Source organism: Gamsiella multidivaricata (assembly GCF_025024155.1).
Source record: "Gamsiella multidivaricata strain RSA 2152 chromosome Unknown BC939scaffold_14, whole genome shotgun sequence".
Taxonomy (NCBI): Eukaryota; Fungi; Mortierellomycota; class Mortierellomycetes; order Mortierellales; family Mortierellaceae; genus Gamsiella; species Gamsiella multidivaricata.
In genome coordinates this window covers 238,260-256,164 of record NW_026251722.1, presented here as the reverse complement: position 1 = coordinate 256,164, position 17,905 = coordinate 238,260, and the positions used below count along the sequence as shown (strand labels likewise).

At 48.9% G+C, this 17,905-nt stretch overlaps 10 protein-coding genes across 10 annotated transcripts; 4 read left to right on the top strand and 6 right to left on the bottom strand.

The window, feature by feature from the left end:
• The first annotated feature begins 1 nt into the window (after window position 1).
• BC939DRAFT_443358 (uncharacterized protein) lies at window positions 2-1,090 on the top strand. The gene is made up of 3 exons (XM_051554529.1): window positions 2-305; window positions 407-663; window positions 780-1,090. Exons 1-3 carry the CDS (start codon window positions 43-45, stop codon window positions 1,028-1,030), a joined length of 771 nt encoding a protein of 256 aa, XP_051414955.1. The 5' UTR covers window positions 2-42; the 3' UTR covers window positions 1,031-1,090.
• Window positions 1,091-1,094: 4 nt separating this feature from the next.
• BC939DRAFT_443356 (uncharacterized protein) lies at window positions 1,095-2,478 on the top strand. The gene is made up of 2 exons (XM_051554528.1): window positions 1,095-1,843; window positions 1,983-2,478. The coding sequence occupies exons 1-2, from the start codon at window positions 1,176-1,178 to the stop codon at window positions 2,455-2,457; spliced, it is 1,143 nt and encodes a 380-aa protein (XP_051414954.1). The 5' UTR covers window positions 1,095-1,175; the 3' UTR covers window positions 2,458-2,478.
• Window positions 2,479-5,468, bottom strand: BC939DRAFT_443355 (cleft lip and palate associated transmembrane protein). Its single transcript, XM_051554527.1, has 9 exons — window positions 5,136-5,468; window positions 4,870-5,021; window positions 4,626-4,766; window positions 4,344-4,458; window positions 4,136-4,236; window positions 3,919-4,033; window positions 3,713-3,836; window positions 3,390-3,616; window positions 2,479-3,295 (listed from the first exon to the last, which is right to left on the bottom strand). Exons 1-9 carry the CDS (start codon window positions 5,368-5,370, stop codon window positions 2,538-2,540), a joined length of 1,968 nt encoding a protein of 655 aa, XP_051414953.1. The 5' UTR covers window positions 5,371-5,468; the 3' UTR covers window positions 2,479-2,537.
• Window position 5,469: 1 nt separating this feature from the next.
• Window positions 5,470-6,850, top strand: BC939DRAFT_490839 (integral membrane protein S linking to the trans Golgi network-domain-containing protein). The gene is made up of 3 exons (XM_051559467.1): window positions 5,470-5,728; window positions 5,842-6,023; window positions 6,136-6,850. Exons 1-3 carry the CDS (start codon window positions 5,672-5,674, stop codon window positions 6,797-6,799), a joined length of 903 nt encoding a protein of 300 aa, XP_051414952.1. The 5' UTR covers window positions 5,470-5,671; the 3' UTR covers window positions 6,800-6,850.
• A 189-nt stretch (window positions 6,851-7,039) lies between these two features.
• On the bottom strand, window positions 7,040-9,310 carry BC939DRAFT_483432 (peptidase family M41-domain-containing protein; the record flags this gene model as incomplete). Its single annotated transcript, XM_051559178.1, has 5 exons — window positions 7,040-7,958; window positions 8,052-8,181; window positions 8,280-8,708; window positions 8,817-9,156; window positions 9,266-9,310. The coding sequence occupies 5 exons, from the start codon at window positions 9,308-9,310 to the stop codon at window positions 7,040-7,042; spliced, it is 1,863 nt and encodes a 620-aa protein (XP_051414951.1).
• A 125-nt stretch (window positions 9,311-9,435) lies between these two features.
• On the bottom strand, window positions 9,436-10,742 carry BC939DRAFT_61056 (uncharacterized protein). The gene is made up of 4 exons (XM_051561779.1): window positions 10,281-10,742; window positions 9,986-10,141; window positions 9,570-9,674; window positions 9,436-9,465 (listed from the first exon to the last, which is right to left on the bottom strand). The coding sequence occupies exons 1-3, from the start codon at window positions 10,587-10,589 to the stop codon at window positions 9,666-9,668; spliced, it is 474 nt and encodes a 157-aa protein (XP_051414950.1). The 5' UTR covers window positions 10,590-10,742; the 3' UTR covers window positions 9,436-9,465; window positions 9,570-9,665.
• A 1,175-nt stretch (window positions 10,743-11,917) lies between these two features.
• BC939DRAFT_60994 (uncharacterized protein) lies at window positions 11,918-13,040 on the bottom strand. Its single transcript, XM_051561778.1, has one exon. It carries the CDS (start codon window positions 12,863-12,865, stop codon window positions 12,191-12,193), a length of 675 nt encoding a protein of 224 aa, XP_051414949.1. The 5' UTR covers window positions 12,866-13,040; the 3' UTR covers window positions 11,918-12,190.
• BC939DRAFT_60993 (uncharacterized protein) lies at window positions 13,041-13,870 on the bottom strand. Its single transcript, XM_051561777.1, has one exon. It carries the CDS (start codon window positions 13,751-13,753, stop codon window positions 13,217-13,219), a length of 537 nt encoding a protein of 178 aa, XP_051414948.1. The 5' UTR covers window positions 13,754-13,870; the 3' UTR covers window positions 13,041-13,216.
• A 974-nt stretch (window positions 13,871-14,844) lies between these two features.
• Window positions 14,845-15,852, bottom strand: BC939DRAFT_60941 (uncharacterized protein). Its single transcript, XM_051561775.1, has one exon. It carries the CDS (start codon window positions 15,502-15,504, stop codon window positions 14,950-14,952), a length of 555 nt encoding a protein of 184 aa, XP_051414947.1. The 5' UTR covers window positions 15,505-15,852; the 3' UTR covers window positions 14,845-14,949.
• A 1,323-nt stretch (window positions 15,853-17,175) lies between these two features.
• BC939DRAFT_60983 (uncharacterized protein) lies at window positions 17,176-17,888 on the top strand. Its single transcript, XM_051561776.1, has 2 exons — window positions 17,176-17,775; window positions 17,858-17,888. The coding sequence occupies exon 1, from the start codon at window positions 17,352-17,354 to the stop codon at window positions 17,685-17,687; it is 336 nt and encodes a 111-aa protein (XP_051414946.1). The 5' UTR covers window positions 17,176-17,351; the 3' UTR covers window positions 17,688-17,775; window positions 17,858-17,888.
• Window positions 17,889-17,905: the final 17 nt, after the last annotated feature.

Below are 17,905 nucleotides of genomic sequence, written 5' to 3'. Positions count from 1 at the left end.
ATTTTGGTGCCTGTGTTTATTTCACTGTTGCTGCTGGCGCATATGGACACAATCCTTCACACGACAGACAATGCAAGATCCGACAACGATGCAACGGTTCCGAGCAACATGAAGACAGTGCTTATAGGAGCTCTACCACCCATGCAGGGACTACAAGTATTATACGACTTCGTCACAGGGGAGGAAGAGACATTGCTCATTCAACAGCTCGATCGTTGCCATTGGGCAGGCAAGGGCATCGAGCCTAATCCAGAAATGAAGCGAAGACATCAGCACTATGGCGGCGTATTCAGCTATCGACTCCGGTAAAACGAGCATGAAAGCGATCATATTTCTATCCTTGCCGATTCTTGTGTGCAGAGTGCATTTTTTGCTAACGACCTTTTGAACCTGCCATCTACAATAGAAGAGTTGTGGGAGATATGGAGCCGTTGCCGAGTATGTTCGACTTCTTGACGCGACGGCTACTGAACCAAAGGATCTATTCTCAGAGCCCCAACAGTATTATTGTGAACGAGTACGAGGCTGGACAGGGGATCATGCCACATGTAGATGCGCCCAAGTTGTTTGGATCGACGATCACAGCGCTCTCGCTACTCTCGGACTGTATCATGAGCTTTCAACATGTCAAAGAAGCCGATCTCATTTATCGGATCTATTTGCGTAAGGATGCCCATGTTGTTTGTCATGATATACCACCTTGTTGTCTTGTTGTATGCTCCGGAGCGATTTGGTGAGTCTAATACCTTTTTTTTCGTCTCTTTTCTACGTCAATGTAGCAAGGCGGTCCCTTGTGGTCATGAACGGATCCTGCCGATATGATTACAAGCATAGCATCTCGAAGGATCTGGTAGAATATGTCGACGGACTGGAGATTGTCAGGACAAGGCGTGTCAGCATCACGTACCGGGATATGCTTGTGGACGATAAGAATGCTACCGAGGATGGAACCAAATCAATGTCGTGCCGTAGTTCCTGTGGCAGAACGTGTAATAATACCACTAGTGGCAGCACCACCATTGGCAAGTGAGTACTTGGCCTCGTCTTCAATAAATAAAGTGTGCATCATCCAAACTCAATTATCCCCGATTTTTGTCCGCTCGCGAATATTATCTATTCTTCCGGCATTCTCAACATCCTCCCACGCTTCTCTTCTCCACAAAAAGCGAATTACAATGTCGTCCACCATCGCAATTCCAACCATCGACATTACCCCACTCCTCGGCCGGAGCTCAACAGTCGTCCAGCGCCAAGAGGTCGCCGTCGCGCTCCTGAACGCCTTCACGACCTATGGCGTCTTCTACATCACCTCCTCAACCCACCCCGTCTTCTCCTCCTCGAAAACCAAGGAGATTCTCAACGCCACCAAAGGCCTCTTTGCCCTCGATGACGCTCAAAAGGCCCAGATTCCCAAGATCCAACCGGGTGGGTTCACGCGTGGGTACGTCCCCATCGGTGGCGAATCCGGCTCGAAGACCAAGGAGCTCAAGGAAGGATTCTCGTATGGATACGAATGGCCCGTTGCAGAATTGGAAGCCCGAAAGGCGAAGGGGGACGATGGGTTGAATGGATTGCAGGGTCCGAATGCCTGGCCTACCCAGGAGACGTTGGACCGATTGGATGAAGAACGCGGAAGGGGCGCGTTTAAGCATACGTTGCAGGAGTTTTATTTGAATGTATGTGAGGTTGCCAAAGGTCTGCTCAAGGGAATCGCGTTGGCCTTGGCATTGCCGGAGGAAGAACTGGCCAAGTACTGTACGACGAGCGAGACGATCTCGTTCATGCGGTTATTCCATTATTTGCCCTATGGCGATCAAGCCCATGATGCCCAGATCGGATCCAGGTAAAAACCGAGGATCATAACAAAAACAGAGTTTTGATGCCGGAGAGAATGATCGTGGGAACTATTATGACCTTGTTTGCGTCGTCGAGTAACGAATATACTTCTATTCCGATCGGCTAAAAAAAAAAAAAAAAATTAGCGCCCACACGGACTGGGGCTTCCTCACATTGATCCTTTCGCCCTCCAAGACCGTCGGCCTCCAACTCTTCCACGATAACGCATGGCATGACGTTCCATCGCTCGAGAACACACTAGTCGTCAACGGTGGCGACTATCTTTCGCTCTTGACTGGAGGCAAGTTGATCAGCCCACTGCACCGCGTCGTTAGCAACGGACAAGAGGAGCGATATTCGATGTGCTGCTTCTACTACCCAGACTACGCCGCCAAGATCCCGCTTCTGGTCCAGGACAAGGTCAGTGGCCAGGCTGCTTCTGGAAACTACAGTCTCCTCCGTGATCAGCGTGACGACGAGGGAGGATCGACGGTGACTGCTCAGGACACTGACGGACAGGATGCACGATCGGTCGCTACCAAGCTGTTGAACGGCGACATCAACTTTGGTGACTACATCGTCAGCAAGTGGACCCAGGTGTACCGCAAGGGTGGCTACTAAGACATGCCATTAAAGAATACTTTTTTTTAATCGAGTAAACAGAGGTCTAGAAAAGTGAATTGAAGGTATAGCTAGCTGCTTTACTTGTCCTTCTTGGACTCAATCTTCTCCTGCGCCTCCAACAACGGCTTGGTCTCTTCGCTTGGCTCCTCGTCGCCGACTTGTCCAAACTCATTGGCGCGGCTATGATCCGTGCGGTAGATATATCGCTGGTACAGGTAGACGAAGAACACGATATCGTCACGAAGGCACGCCAGACGATGCAGCATCGGCATCTTGATAATGAATGAGAACAAGTCGTCGATAAACGTATTCAACGACTTGTACATCATCGTCCTAAACGGCATGTGCGCCACACTCTTCAGTTTATAGTTGATAAACAGCTGAGGTGTCATCTTGATGAACCCGAATGTATACACGAACCCAACCAGGGTGCTCACAATGAACGAGTACCACGACTTATGCTCCTGATACAGCAATGAGTACACGGCGTAGCAGCCTAGCAATGGGAAGGCCGCCCAGGACAGGTATTTGAACGCCTCCTCGTCATACTCCTTGGTCTTTGACTCCAAATCCGTCAGGGGTTCTGAGGTGTTGAAGTGCAGGCGGTAAGGAAGGAACCCAGAGGTGGCAGGAACGATGTCGATCTTGAGCGCCTTCTTGACCTTCCACAGCTCAATTGCGAGACCGATACCCTGTCCGATCAGAATCATGTAACTGGTGTCCTGGTTGTTGTCCATCAAGTACGCGAAGACGATAATCTGCTGCGCAATGTCTAAGAAGATCGAACGCACTGACAGGCCTGCTGTGCCCTTTTTGTCCTTCCAGAAGGCAATATCTAATCGAGTAAAGAGGACGTCAATTGCATTAGAATATGTGGTTTAAGTAAAAGACAATAGGCTTAATCCGCCGTCCACTTCTTTGGTGCTTACCATTCTTAAATGCAAGCATCTCAAAGGCACTATGCAAGCAGCTGACAATGACTGTCAAGATCAAGAGGTACGGGTTGGTCTCAATCAGCATGCGCTTGACCTCATCCAACTCCCCACCGGTGCTTCCCATCATTCCAGTCTGTCGCTTCATGCCGATATCCATAGAGGCGTACATCTGCAGCTTCATGTAGCTGATCGGATAGAAGTTGATCCTCAAAGGAAGTTCTCTATAGCAGCGAACGGTTGACGCAATTGGTTGTTGTTAAAAACAGTATCATCCGCAAGGTCACAACACTAATAAAACCAAAAGGACCATGTCTTACTTGACAGTGCTGTTGATGAGGGTCATCTGCTCTTTCAAAAGCCAAAAGTCGTTTACGTAGAGAGCTGGGAGCACGAATCCATTGCCTTGCTGGTCATGCATTCCCGTACTCTCCAATTGATACACTAGGCACATTAACAAAAGAAACTAGGTCAGCACGCGCTCAGCAGCTCATCATAGATACGAAACACTATGCCAGGAACATACTTCCTTTCAGCTCTGGAGGGATTCCCGCATATGGAACAACGGTGCGATCGGACAACACGGTAAGCGTAAGGTTCTGGTGCCAGTATGGGACAATGGTTGAGGCAGGGGCGGATGTCTATGACGGCAATACAAATCATAGAGAAGTTAAGATCTCCATCTTCACGCGAATTCTTTAGCATACAATCGGAAATTCTTAGGTCCAAAGGTATTTCATTACGTCTTCCACTCCTTGCTTCCCGGATTCTGATTCCTCATGCTTGCCGCCAACAAGTTTCTTGACCTTAAACTCCCTTTTCTTGGGGTAGTAGCGGGTCAGCACTAAAATATTACAAAGGCCAGCCTGGATATTAGCCCTGAACAGAGAGTGAAGCATGCCTACCCTTGCGCTGTGTATTTTTAACTCAGTTTCACAGACGAATCCTTACTCTTGCGGGTGTACACTCGATTGTCGGCACTGAAGCCTGCAGAAGTAGGATCGAGGATCGCAGGCTGCTTCGCAAAGTAGATATGGGCATATAGGGTACCATTGTTCTGAACATGCTGTTATTTCGACAAAGGTATTATTACAAAGAAGAACGAAGAAGCATTTGAGGGTTAGCGGACGAAATTTCTGCACGTTTTTTTTTTGTGATCGGTCAAGATAACAGAGTCGAATTTCCTGGTGCAACAAGAGAGCACCAAAAATGAACTCTAAAAAATGAACTCGCCTTGGAGGGGACGATTGAAAGATCCACGACGCGGTCCTCGCTCCAATCACCGAGTTCAATATCGTTGGATCGCCAGACGAGGTTGTCCTTGTTGTCAAAGTCTTTGAAATCGTGCTCCTCAGAAAGATAGACAAACATATCCTTGGGAGTTGAGAATAAGAGACGGAGTACCATATCAGCACACTGTTTTCCAAATCGCTAGGAGCATGACGCTTGCCTGAAAAAAAAAGAAATGATGGCTTACGGCTTTGGTTTTAGGTGCCCAAAGTGGGTAGAGCTTTGGCGGCTCAAAGGACATCTGAGGAAAGGCCTGCTGCACTACACCCTCAGGACCCGTCGTCGTGGTCACAATCGATTCTGGTGCGGGTGATGGTGCCTGGCTCTTTCCACTGAAACCTACAGTCCAAGTATCATGGAAACCATAGATCAGAAGGGTGCTCTTTAGTTGCCAGTAAAAAATCTCATCCTGAGAAACGTTGAGGGTAGGTTGTAGATCTGCTGTTCACATACCTCCGTTGAAAAAGGTGAGGACAGCATAGGCCATCATGGCGCGCAGAAGCATCTGTGAAAGAGTTTGGGTGAGCGTCTGCTTTTGCTCCTGCGGTTGCTGCTGTCCTTGACCATTGCGGGCTGCTGCTCCTGCTGTTGAGGTGTTTGCGGTCGAAGCAGGCTGTCCGTCGGTGTTGTCACTGCCGGCTCCCGCGGAGGCATCCCCAGTAGGACGACGACGTTCTAGTTGAGACATGACGTTCTTCCTGTTTTGTTTCCCTTTCAAGGTTGGGTGCGAAGTGGAGGGAAGGAAAAAAGGGTGATGAAAGAAGTGCGAGGAGGAAAGGGATGATGGCACACTTTGAGAAACGAATAAGGAGCAGCCAACGGTCTTCCAGCGCAGGAGTAATTCAAGCCACTGTCTCCCACGTTTCTTAACGGGAGACCATGTAGCATTCCATCATCCACTACCATCACATTCATTCCCTATACTCAACACGAGCATAACACGACCTGCAACAGAAAGGACAAAGACAAGGACACGACCACGACCCCACATGGCATCCAACAACTCGTCATTCCGAGCCACGCAATGGGATCCCGTTCTTATTCTTGTAAAGTCATCTCTGACTTAAATGAGACTCGACTTTGCTCCTGCGATATATAAAGCCACTAACATGTACACTCCTCCTTTCGTCTTTCTAACTCGCCAACTCCACTTTCTTAGTCGCAAATCGTCTGTTTACAAGCTATCTGGTACACCTCCATCTCCACCATCGTCTTCACTCTCTTCAAGTTTTCAGGGTCGGACATCACTCTCGATGCTATCCTTAATTACCGCGAGATCCGAGCCGATAATGCCCAAGGAATGCTCCTGGGTCTGGCCTGGCTACTCAACTCTGTTGTCGGGTAAGATGACAAACAGCAACAGTAACTGCAGTAACGTCGACTTTCCTTTCAATGGCTCGTTAACCAATAAGTATCCTATTCATGCTGTCAACCCTCCGCTTCCGTTCTGTAGGGTCTACCTGCTGCTAAAGATCGTCGCGCGTGCACGCCTGGTCCTTGACTTCTCGCTCACACTGCTGCTCTACCACGTTATCATGACATCCCTTTACTCCGATCACCTCCCTACCACCTTCCTCTGGTGGGCCCTCAATGGTACCACTGCCGGGATCATGATTTTTGGTGGCGAATACGTCTGCATGCAACAGGAGATGGAGCCTATCCTGCTGGGCGGAGCCAGCAACCAACAGTCCGGATCTGGAGACGGTCAGGGCAGCAACTCTAACAACAGGAGCGACAGCTCAAACAGCAACAGCAACCCTGGCAGCAGCAATAACGGCTCAGGCAGCGGCAGTAATAGCAGCAACAACAGCAACCAGAACAGCGCCAACAGTGGACATCATCTTTCACAGCAGGGCGCAGCGCTTGCAAGTATGTACAGTGACGGATATGGATTCGATGAGACTGCTGAGTTATTGATGGACACCTTCGATGGCATCCCTGCAGATCGGTCATCAAGGGCCATGCCACAAAAGACCCGGTCAAGTGAGAGCACGGGTGTCATCCGAAGCGGCCGTGCAGCCAACATACGCTCTAGCGTTCTCGGCGGTCAGAATCATGGACGTCAAAGGACCTCAGACGGTTACAAGGTGGTTTCTGCCTCCGATGCAGGCGTATGATAACGAAAAAGTTTACTCCGCATCCTTCTTTCGTCTTTTCTCAATCAGTTACATGTAATTTTACTACACCATCCCCGCGTCTTAAACCATTCAATAAAATTGTAGCATAGCCAGAAAAACTACCCTACAGATGCAATGGAATGGAGTGTACGCGTACTATTCGTTTCTATGGCTCAACTCCTACTTATAAACGATGGAATACAATGGAAAAAATAAAAAAGCTTTCTCCACCATTTCCTCCTAGCGCACAATAGGTTTGCCTTCGATCGCCCGTCGAATCTCCTCTTGTGTCAAAGTCTCATAATCCACAAGGGCCTTGGCTAGACGATGGAGCTCCTCCTTGTGTGTCTTCAATAGCAATATCACTCGCGTCTGGGCAGCTTCGATGAGTCCCTTGGTCTCGGATTCAATCAGCAGTTTTGTGGGTGTGGAAAGTACAGCCATGTCTTCCTCAACATGTGCCACTGGCCCCACTTTATCGCTCATTCCGAATTGGGTAACCATCATCTTCGCCACCTTAGTCGCATGGACAATGTCGCTGGAGCATCCGCTTGTTACGTTCTCGGGTCCAAAGATCATCTCCTCGGCCACACGTCCTCCCATGGCAACATCGATTTGAGCCAGGTATTCTTTCTTCGTGTAACTATCCTTGTCCATATCTGGCAACTGTACAGTCACCCCCAAGGCATTTCCACGAGGCATGATCGTTGCTTTGTGAAGAGGCATCGCGCCTGGTGTGTAGAGTGCCACCAAAGCGTGTCCTCCCTCATGATATGCTGTCAAACGTTTGGACTCCATGGTGACAACCTGGCTGCGACGCTCGACGCCCATCAAGATTTTGTCTTTTGCGTGCTCAAATTGCTTGATACCGACCTCACTGACGCCCTCCCGAGAGGCCTGAATAGCAGCTTGATTGATGAGGTTGGCTAGATCAGCTCCAGAGAATCCAGGGGTACCTCTTGCAATGACCGAGATATCCACAGCTGGACTGGTGCTGATGTTCTTGAGGTGATGCTTCAAAATCTGCATTCGTCCTCGAACATCCGGCAATGGTACGTTGACATGGCGATCAAACCGACCTGGTCGTACCAAAGCTTTGTCCAACAGCTCTGGGAAATTGGTGGCGGCAATAATGATGACTCCCTCCGTCTGCGAAAATCTAAAGCACCGTCATGTTATCAAAACGCAGGAGTTAGTCTCTGTATATTTCAAGCATTAGTCCGAGGGTTTACTGCATTGTCCGTGAACTTACCCATCTAGCTCGACAAGTAACTGGTTCAGCGTCTGCTTCATATATGTTTGGTCCTTGGGGTTGCGTCTTGCTCCAATAGCATCGAGCTCATCAATAAAAACAATACTGGGTGCCCGACTTCTTGCAGCAGCTATACCAAAACCAACAATTCCCAAATGTAGTTAGCTTTCTGTAGAGAGCGCTTGCATCAAATGGGTTCTCATGAACATGATATTGGAGCCAACTTACCAAATAGTTCCCGCACTCTTCTGGCGCCAACACCGACATACATCTCGTCAAACTCGCTTCCGCTCATAAAGAAAAATGGAACGCCTGCTTCTCCTGCCACAGCCCTGGCCAGCATAGTTTTGCCCGTACCTGGAGGACCTGTAAGCAAAACACCTTTAGGCAGCTTTCCCCCGAGTTGGTTGTACTTGTTGGGGTCCTTCAGAAACTCGACTACTTCCTCCAGCTCCTGCTTTGATTCATCCACGCCTTGGACGTCTGAAAACTTGACATTATTGTCCGCGGATGGTTCAAATTCCGTCTGACTGGGTGGGGGTTTGAGCAATCCTGAGTTCTCAAACACGAGCGACAGGAAGGTCAGGATGCAAAACGCGTAAGTAACAGTTATCCCGAGCCATCGCAGGCCTCGCCATAGCATGTAGCTCTTGGTAGCTATTTTAGCATAACATGGCACAAAGGCAAAATAGATGTTAGTGGTGCTGTCCATATCCACATCTACATGCCCGTCACGGACAATTCCGCACCGAGGGTTGTACTTACTCTTGCTGTCGTCCATTACCACATAAATAGGATTGCCCTTGTTGCCCGCTCCAGCCAATGCATCTGCGACTGCCGCACCACCATTAGTGACACCGTTTTCCATAGCTCCAAGATTGTTGGCACGTCGAACTCCTTGTCCAATATTGCTGATCAATGCCTCTGATTCTGTTGCAAGGGGTTGACGCTGAAGTCGTTGAAGAATCTTTGGCACAATTTGCTCTGCCTGGTTGGTCCGTGCCAGGGCAATTGCATAGTACTGCAACGACGTCTCTGAATTAGCGAATTTGCCTGACTCGAACCGTGATATGATGGCGCCGTAATCGTCAATTCGCAGCAGTTCCTGAAAATGCAAAAACCGTACAAAATTAGTGGTCGGATGCCAGTCAACAGAAACAGTGCGTGGGACTTGTCGCTGCATTGCTGGACCGCTACAGGCATGAACCACATACCTTGTAAAACTCAGCCTGCGCTGCCGCGTTATTTGGGTTGGCCATAGCTTCAGCTTCCAGTTTCTGCAGCTTGCGTTGATTGATGAACCGGAAGGAGGAGTAATTGCGGCATCCGTGTCCAGTGCGTGCAAAAGTTCGGTTATTCGCGGATGATATTGAAGGCGTGTGGTGCAAAAAGTGCAAATCTGAAGTATGTCCACCTATATAAGACAGATATGGAGAATGCTATTGATAAGTATGCCATAAAGTCGTCTGGAAATGGCAGTGATATTAGGCGCCATGTAGCCTTATATCCAGAACATACCTTGAAGCCATACCCTTGAGGCACCTCTTGAGGCAACAGGAGGGGAAATGGCAGGAACAGAGGTTGATGAGGTGGGATGACGTCCGCCGAGTTGCCTTAATTGATCTACCCCAGTGAGAAAAAACATGATAATTTTCCATGAGTTGTGCTGCTTAATCGTGCCGGACGATCCCGGTGGTATCCTGACACAGGTATCAAAGGCTGAAGATCCTCCACAATTCCGCGATCTGTTTGCAGATACACCCCTTGGAGAATCAACAAAAGCACACACCCTTGACTTGTTGAAGAAGCGACTCAACATGGGCCGCGGTCACGGCGCGGGGGCTCTTTTCCAGGGCGACGACTGCTTGGTGGAGGGTCGAGAGTGACAGCGTGCTTGTCTCGGCCGCTAATCTCAGGCATTCAGGAATCTGTACCTGGCTATGCCCAATCGATGCGGCATTTCTGGGTGCTGCAGCCTTGACAGCTGACGTTGCATTGCGGACGTGGTGATGCGATCGGCTTGCAGCTACGCCAAGCGGGAATGGGAGCGCGCTAATGTACGAAGCCGATTCGACAACGACCGCTGCGATCTGTGTTGCATTGAAGCAAGGAGGACAAACAACAGTGAAAGTAAATGTGAATACAAGAACGCGTCTGATTTGAAGGTGGATTCGCTTTTGGTGGTGGAAACACGGGTTGAGTGTGCATACAGATGGTAAGCATCCGTACCTGTTGAGAGAGTGAGACTGCTTGCATTCGTGTCCGGGGAAAAGAGAACGCGATCTGCGATACAAAGAGCAGAAGTGAAGGCGAGTGACAGAAAAGGTGCTGTAGGACAGGAGAGGGATAGGAATGATGAGGAAAGAGGATAAGGAAGGGCTGAAGGTCGCAATAGCTGGCTGACAGCTTGGAAAGGCGAAAAAGGGAATAGGGGAGCCAGCTTTGGCTGTCACATGACGACTCGCTGCTCGGGGGACCTCGAGATCCACTTGCCCACACACGCACTGAAGAAAGGAAGCACAGGGCAGCAAGGATCATCCGGGGTTAAGCGCAGGCATGTCTGACGCAGAGGACTGAGCGTGTTTCCTCACTTGCGGGGTGCACTGCTGGGCTACTGGACCGCTGGGCGTCAAGATAGACAGTTGCCTCGTACAAATTACACATAGACTTCCAAAAAAAAAAAAATGGAAGGAAGCACAGCTCCGAAAAATGAGGGAAGCACACTGTTTAACATTAAATGAATAAATCAGAGAACATGGGTGTTGGGGCTGACTGTTTAGGTGCGAAGCTGGCGGATCCCGTTCATGGTCTGGTCTTCTTCGCTTATGTAGCTGTTGTTTAGGCCTATCTGTTGAGGTCCGCCAGTTCGCTTGTTGATCCGCATAGGAAATGCCATCTACGTTCGACTGCGTACCGACCCGATACCGGTATTGGTCTTAGCGGGCTTTCTCTCATAAGGGCGCTTTGTGTTCCAAGGGTGCCGGACGTGAAAATCCGCAGCTGAAGTCGCTGTCGACCTTGCGGCGGACATCTTGATAGAGCCAGGAAGTGCAATGATGGCAGCCCTGCCACAGTACTCACAGGCCTTGTCTTTGACAAATGTTTTTCGTCTCAAAACATAGACACTGTGAGCAGAAGGGAAGAGGTACTAAGTATACGACGTCCAGGTCTCAAGGAACACACGATCGCAGCGGTAGCATATAACACGGATATCTAGAAACTCACTTTTGACGATGATGAGCAATAAGAGACCGATAAGGATAAAGTAGATGATAGTATTGAGGAAGCGACCCCAGTTCCAGGTTACTATTCATCATCCAAGCGTTTTATTTGCGATATGGAGGGTATTAGACTCCAAGAAAAAACATGGAGAAATTGCTTCGCCCCATCTTCTTGTATGAACCTGCTCCGTCCAACTGGCAGAGGCTCTAGTGGTATATCTGCAACTAGAGGTATTTCCAAGCTTCTGTTGTCGCCTAGACCGAAGATGGGCGTGATGATATCCTCGACGTTGAATATGAAGAAGGTGTCAGCATTTCGATTCTCGCAAAGTGTCAGGAGTGCCTCCGAGAGAGTGCCAGACGCTTACAGCGATTTGACAACTGTGGATAGTGCAGTCGAGAGAATGAAGGTTACGGCCAGATCGAGGACATTGCTCTTGTTCAGGAAATCCTTAAAGTCCTGGAAGAAACCTTTGCCTCAGCTACAAACGCCCTGGCCGACGTGGGCGGCGCTTAGATAGGTTAGATTAACATGGTGAGAATTCAGATGTGGCTATCAGCACAGCTGAGGACACTATGCTCATATACAAGCAATATGTGTTTGCTCCAGAGACAGCTTTGAAATACACACCTCGAATGCGTTGTTGATAGTCCTAGGAATCGGCATTTTGATTGCAACGACGCAGTGAGCGTGTAGTGTTTATGGGCACTTTTTGATGAATAAAGACTGAGGCAAAAACGTGTTGTAGTGAACGTAGGGCCTTGTTTATACACTACCGTGAAAAACTGCTTCCATGTTTCGCTACTTTCTCCTCTTTTTTATTTTCTCCACAGTTACAGCAAAGGAAAGGGATGGGAGCGGTGGCAAAGAAAACGTGGCAATGCACATTCGGATTATTTGGAGGAGGCATTAAAGTTCTACTCCCTGGAGGACTGACTAACTATATTCTTGAAAAGTTTCTCCGTGAGTTCCTCAAAGGTGATATGTAGAAGATCAGGGAGCTTGTCAACCCACTCGCGGTGCGCAGGTTTGCCGGGAGAGCCACGGATGTAGACTATACGAAATCCAGGCACAGGCACACCGTCCCTGGTGATAACAAACCTGTTGTCCTCTATCTTCGCGGAGTGACCGGGACCAAACATATCATTTAGGTAACGCTCAATCTGATTCGTTCCCTCGTTATCCCTGTCGTTGAAGGCCTTGCGGATATCTGCCGAGTCCTTCTTATTGTGTTGTCCAAAGTCACTGATGGATGCCTGAATGAACAGCGGTCCAAGCATGAAGTCAAACCGAGGATATCCTTCGTAGCCGCGGGTCAGAACGTTTTCGTGGCCGGATCCAAGAGAAGTCCTGTCGATTTGGAGGGTATCACAGTGGGAAAAATCCAGTGAAATGATAGTCGGGTTTCTGCCGTTGAGATCTGTCGCATTGAGCACGATTGGTTTGGTGGCACATATGAGCTGATGACACAGTGCCGTCTCAAATTCGTTTCTTGGTATCCTCAGGTAGTGGAAGCGTCTTGAACAGCTCAAGAAGAGCCTTCTGGGCGGGGCGGCATAAAATGTGGTACTGAGTTCCAATCCGGGAGACATCCTTGCTCCGATAAACGAGTCCTAGATCCATGAAGTCCCATTCGAAATCGACTGCGCTAGTGCTGCCAAGGAACGTTTGTAGGAGGGCTTTGTAGAATCGTTCCTTCCTAAACGGAGTGCGACTGCCGTAGTACGTCTTTGCGATTGATAGGAAATCTTTGGTTCGGCTTTCCGTCCATTTTTGAAGGTCGTCCATGGAGATTGGGTCGAGATCCTCGGCGTCAGCTGACAGATACACAAGTTCCCGCGGCACACAGTTCGTGATTTCTGTCACTTCTCTTCTGATGGCTGGTGTTCTCAGGCGAGGATACGTGTCCAGCAGGTTGGAGAATACATTCCTTGATAAGGGTCCTACAAAAACCACTGACTTCGCCTATAGCTTTCGTCCAGGATAGTCATTTCGTATTTGGCGTGCGCGGTGCCTGTGAAAATCACCCGGGACCCCTTGGCGTCTTCTCCCCACCAGTGGTACGACAACAGAGGATTCAGCGACTTGAACTTTACCGGCACGTAAGGCTCTTTTTCGAACAATTTTCCATGCTCGTCAACAAGCAACAGTGTCTTTCGATCCCTCGTCATAAGTAGCGTTCGGAAGATTACCCAAATGGCGTTCGTTGATAGGCTCTGTGTGCCATCGTAGTCGTTTACAAGCATCTCCAACTCGGCGCCGGTCAAAATGTCCTTGTTGAGTGCCAGGAATCGCTTGACCACCTCCAGTTCTGACTCGCCCTCCCTTTTCGTGTCCAGTAGTCCTGCATCTGATATGTAGAGGACGAGCCATCTTTCAGCATACGCCTTTGCTGCGAGAAAATAAGAGAGGTACGACTTGCCAACGCCTATCGGACCGGACAGGACTCGTCTGTATGTACGCTCTTGGCCGCCACGCATATCCTCTCAAAGTTTCAGCATTTGCTCCGTAACGAAAAGTGTGCGACCATGGCCGTGAAGTCCAAAATCCTTGGGACTTTGACCCATACTCGGTATAATGATTGCGTCGCCAGCTCGAAGGTCGTCCTTGAGGTGATCAAATGCTATTCGCGATTCGGGTTCGAATTCGGAGCTCGCAAGTAAGTCGATCCAAGGATGAGGCAAATCTACAACCTTTCCATCAGAGGCCGTATATTATCTCCAGCTTTCGGTTATACGGATTTTTTTGTTGCTCGGCAAATCCAGTTCTATTTCATAATAATAAATGGTTAGACATAGCACGAAGTCAACAGGAATCATATACACGAAAGCCTTTAGGAGAATTCTCACCTTCAACAGTTGGCCTCTTCTGAGAAATGTAATCGCTGACAGGAGGCGATTGGGCTGAACAAAAGGGAGCATAGGAGCATGGAGTACATATATTTACATTAGTCGTCATGTAATGGACACACTATGAGAAAGAGTTAATCAGTAGAAAGCAAGGCTGCATTACCTCGCGAAGGTCGCTGCACAATAATGTGGATTGCTTCTTCAGCCGGCTCTTTTGTGAAGATCCTGAGGAGGCGAGTCGTTGACCGCAGTTTCCTCTTCTCATTCAGAGTGTCGAGGATCTGGATGCTCATCGTCGTCACCCGTAAGTGGAATCGAGACGCGCCAGAGCGTGATCTCGTCTGCATCAATGTCGCTGAAGGCAATGGTTTTCTCGGTCTTGATGAGCTTCTTGAGGCCACCGACCGTTTGTGTCGAAGGAACAGACAGCGGAAAGGCTCTCGACGTGGATTCACCATCGACTAGACAAAAGAGGTTGAGCTGAGACATGATGGACGTGAAGCTGGGTGATGGTGCGCGGTTGAACGAGAGAATGAGTAACTGAGTGAGTGGATGTGTTGAGTAGAAAGAAGGGAATGAGGGAAGAGAACAAGTGAAGGAGAGCTGATGAGGAATGAGGGAGAAGGTGTTGCCACTGTTTTTTCGTGTCAGCGTGTGTCTTTTGCCACCATTGTGACGGTTCATGCATCAGACAAAGGGCGTCGAACTTTCATCTTCCACTACGCGCCATGTCCTCCAAGGTACGTTTTATGTAATTTGCTGTGTTTGGAGACTAGGGAAAGAGCACCATGGCAAAATAATGTGGACGATAGGGTCCCCAAGCCCTCCTAGCCGAACACTTGGGGAAAGCTCTGTGGATGGATATGCACATGCGCGATGCGGAAAACGCGGTGTGTGAAGCTGGTCCACCCAGCGCGGAATGCATGCATTTCGCAGCCAACTCTCATTCCGTTACGGCAAGGAATGGAGCTTGGTGATGGATAAGGAAACAAGTAGTGCTTCTTCTTGTGTAATGGAGCGTCCATTCTCCTTCCACTTGCCATGTTGCTCGCGATTCCGATTGGACGGGGCCCCCAACACTCCTGGTCAGACTCTTGGGGAACGCCTTGAGAATTGCTATGCACATTTTCGGTTATGAGGAGAATGTGTGAGGCTGTGATCCACGCGCCGGTTTCTGTAGCTGTCAACATTCCCTGCCTATGACAAGTGGGGGACGACGGTGATGGCCCCTGGGTGCTGGTTGTGCGTCTTCCAGCGTAATCTGAGCGTGCATTCTCTTGATCGAAACCTTCTCGAGCGCACTCCACGAGTTGAAGATCAGCCTTGTCCTTCGTGAAACTAACATCTTGTCTACTGTCATTCTGCACGAGGAATCGGAACATACTCCACAACCACAAGAAAGAGGTGCCAATCCTGTCGACTATAAGCGCTTTTATGATGAGACGGCGGCACGACGCATTTCACTCAGGACATTCATGGAGAAGTTTCCGGACATTCAAAGCAAAGAACGACTGATTAGTCTTTGGACGGGAAAGATCTTGCCATACCTGACGACGCATAATGACACGAGCAAGAAGCGTATTGGTGCCCATCTGGCGAAAGAGAAAATCGAAGATCTCAACAGAATTATCGACGAGGGGTTGGCGACGGTAAGTGTGCGAACCAAGAGCCCGGCAATATTGTCAGTCAGAAAGTCGCGGGTCCACATATTTTTAAAATAGTTAGGTCAATTCAGTAAATACGGTTGTCTTTTTCACGTACAAAGCTGACAGCCAGGCGCATCCACTCTGCATGTATGTCTTTGACTATATTCTCAATTATGAAAGAGATGACGGCGCCGGCGAAGGTACAGAGCCATAGGTGACAAGTGGACTACTAGACGCGACCGCGGTGTCTTGTGAAAAATGTTCCCAAAAAGGGGTGTATTCAATTCAATTGAAAGGGCTCATAAATATGTGGGCCAGCGACTTTCTGACGAGGACTCTACAGGTTATGTAACAATTCCTTTATTCCTTTGTGGCATATAGCGCGAGCACATTACCGAGATGATGCGTAATGTCCGACAGTAAGAACAAGAGTTGTCAAAGCTTAGCACAGCACATGTCTTCGTGGAAGTTGGTAAGCTACATGCTTCATTCTTTGGCCGGAAAGCTGTCGTTATTATTATAACCAGAACGACTCGATCCGCTTCCGAATAGCCGTGAAATTGACCCGCCTCGAGCACAAGTCATCAAGTGTGCCATTGTTGGCCTCATCCAAGGAGCCTGCTGCGAAGTCGAAAGAACCAGCCATTGGCAGCCCTTCCCCTGGTAAGACTCATCCGCAATTTTCACATCCAAATATCCATGCTTCGGATTGTAATTCATCCTAAGACTACAATCTTCCTACTTAGGCTCCAAGGGGAAGCAACCTGGTGGTTTGGAATGACCTCGGGCATGTGTACGGGCACGTATCAAGAAAATTTCGGAGGGTATGTCTATGTACGATAGGCAGTACTCATGCTTCTGGGAAGCCTAACGTTAGCTGTACTGACTCTTGTTTTCATTGTTATCTACCTTGCAGATCTGATGGTCAATAGATCTATCAGCAGCACAGTCCAGCAGTTGCCATCCGCTGCCTCACGCAACAACTCCGCTGTGTCTCCATCATCGCCTCGTCCGCGACACGACCATGGACGCAGGTCATCACTCTCCCCTGTGGATCCAGCTGATGTATCCGCGCTTTACGTCAATTCTGCTTCTCTGAGCACATACAAGTACCTGGTCGAATCCATCAATGTTGGGCGATCGTTCCATAACCTTCAACTGATCGCGATCGACATTGTGAGCGACTTTGACAAAAGAACTACGCTGGAGAATATCCACAACTTTTTGTAAGTGCTTGATTTGGTTGGATTGTTCAAAGACAATATAAATATTGTGGTAGAACAGAGCGTCTTGATTATCTTGTTTCATGTTTTTTCTCTTTAGATCCCTCAATTATATTTGGGACATGTCGAAGAGCTTGCCTGGAGTCCAGCCAACCGTGCACGAGAAGCTCCGACAATTGTACGCATGGCCACGCGCGACGCTGAGCTCTAATGTCATCCAGCTTTGCGCCACTCTTGATCAGCAGTTGTCCGATGGAGTAAATTTTGACGTGGACGTTAACACCAAGGAACTCAAGTTCGTCAAGCTGCTGTACGAGATGCTGTAAGTACATCTTGTCACTCCTAGGTGCGGGATATAATATGACTATGATAGCGGTATCGTTTACGTTTCCTTTCTTGTCTTTCATGTATATTAGGGCTCTGAAGCTTTCCCTGGAGTACCATTGCTTCGAGAAAGATTTAGAGGATACCTTTTGTCACGCCGCCTTGGACACTCTTTTCTCACTCTACTTCCCGAAGAAGGGCAAGTACGTACTTGATTGGGCCAACAAAGAGACAGAAGGCCCCAAGGAACGTCGAAAGAATGGGTACAAGCCAGACGCGATCATCAGCCGAGGTTGCAGGGAGATTGCTTTTGTTGAGGTCAAGCCTCTCAAGGAAGGGCACCACGCGCGCATGTTCCTAGAGGACCATTGAAAACTTGCAAACTTCTGCAAGGACTCGATCAACTCACACTTTGGCCAAGGATTTGATATTCGCAAGGTGGCCGCTGTCCAAGTTTTTGGTAAGTGGAGGTCACAGAGCTGGTGCGTTTTTTTTTTTTTTTTGAGCTCGAGCTTTTCTGACCATTTTTGTCATCGTTATAGGACACAAAGTGACGCTTCACACGATGATTTACAGGAATGGTGTCTACC

Excerpts from the sequence above, each read along its gene's own strand:
- BC939DRAFT_443358 (XM_051554529.1), top strand. The coding sequence starts at position 43 with ATGGACACAATCCTTCACACGACAGACAATGCAAGATCCGACAACGAT. Across the intron at positions 306-406 it reads GTATTCAGCTATCGACTCCG|AAGAGTTGTGGGAGATATGG; the intron begins GTAAAACGAGCA and ends CATCTACAATAG. Across the intron at positions 664-779 it reads CATTTATCGGATCTATTTGC|CAAGGCGGTCCCTTGTGGTC; the intron begins GTAAGGATGCCC and ends ACGTCAATGTAG.
- BC939DRAFT_443356 (XM_051554528.1), top strand. The coding sequence starts at position 1,176 with ATGTCGTCCACCATCGCAATTCCAACCATCGACATTACCCCACTCCTC. Across the intron at positions 1,844-1,982 it reads GATGCCCAGATCGGATCCAG|CGCCCACACGGACTGGGGCT; the intron begins GTAAAAACCGAG and ends AAAAAAAATTAG.
- BC939DRAFT_443355 (XM_051554527.1), bottom strand. The coding sequence starts at position 5,370 with ATGTCTCAACTAGAACGTCGTCGTCCTACTGGGGATGCCTCCGCGGGA. Across the intron at positions 5,022-5,135 it reads CCTCACCTTTTTCAACGGAG|GTTTCAGTGGAAAGAGCCAG; the intron begins GTATGTGAACAG and ends CTTGGACTGTAG. Across the intron at positions 4,459-4,625 it reads TTTCAATCGTCCCCTCCAAG|CATGTTCAGAACAATGGTAC; the intron begins GCGAGTTCATTT and ends TCGAAATAACAG.
- BC939DRAFT_490839 (XM_051559467.1), top strand. The coding sequence starts at position 5,672 with ATGGCATCCAACAACTCGTCATTCCGAGCCACGCAATGGGATCCCGTT. Across the intron at positions 5,729-5,841 it reads GGGATCCCGTTCTTATTCTT|TCGCAAATCGTCTGTTTACA; the intron begins GTAAAGTCATCT and ends CCACTTTCTTAG. Across the intron at positions 6,024-6,135 it reads CTACTCAACTCTGTTGTCGG|GGTCTACCTGCTGCTAAAGA; the intron begins GTAAGATGACAA and ends TCCGTTCTGTAG.
- BC939DRAFT_61056 (XM_051561779.1), bottom strand. The coding sequence starts at position 10,589 with ATGATCCTTGCTGCCCTGTGCTTCCTTTCTTCAGTGCGTGTGTGGGCA. Across the intron at positions 10,142-10,280 it reads CAGTCTCACTCTCTCAACAG|ATCGCAGCGGTCGTTGTCGA; the intron begins GTACGGATGCTT and ends AATGCAACACAG.
- BC939DRAFT_60994 (XM_051561778.1), bottom strand. The coding sequence starts at position 12,865 with ATGTCTCCCGGATTGGAACTCAGTACCACATTTTATGCCGCCCCGCCC.
- BC939DRAFT_60993 (XM_051561777.1), bottom strand. The coding sequence starts at position 13,753 with ATGCGTGGCGGCCAAGAGCGTACATACAGACGAGTCCTGTCCGGTCCG.
- BC939DRAFT_60941 (XM_051561775.1), bottom strand. The coding sequence starts at position 15,504 with ATGTTCCGATTCCTCGTGCAGAATGACAGTAGACAAGATGTTAGTTTC.
- BC939DRAFT_60983 (XM_051561776.1), top strand. The coding sequence starts at position 17,352 with ATGACTATGATAGCGGTATCGTTTACGTTTCCTTTCTTGTCTTTCATG.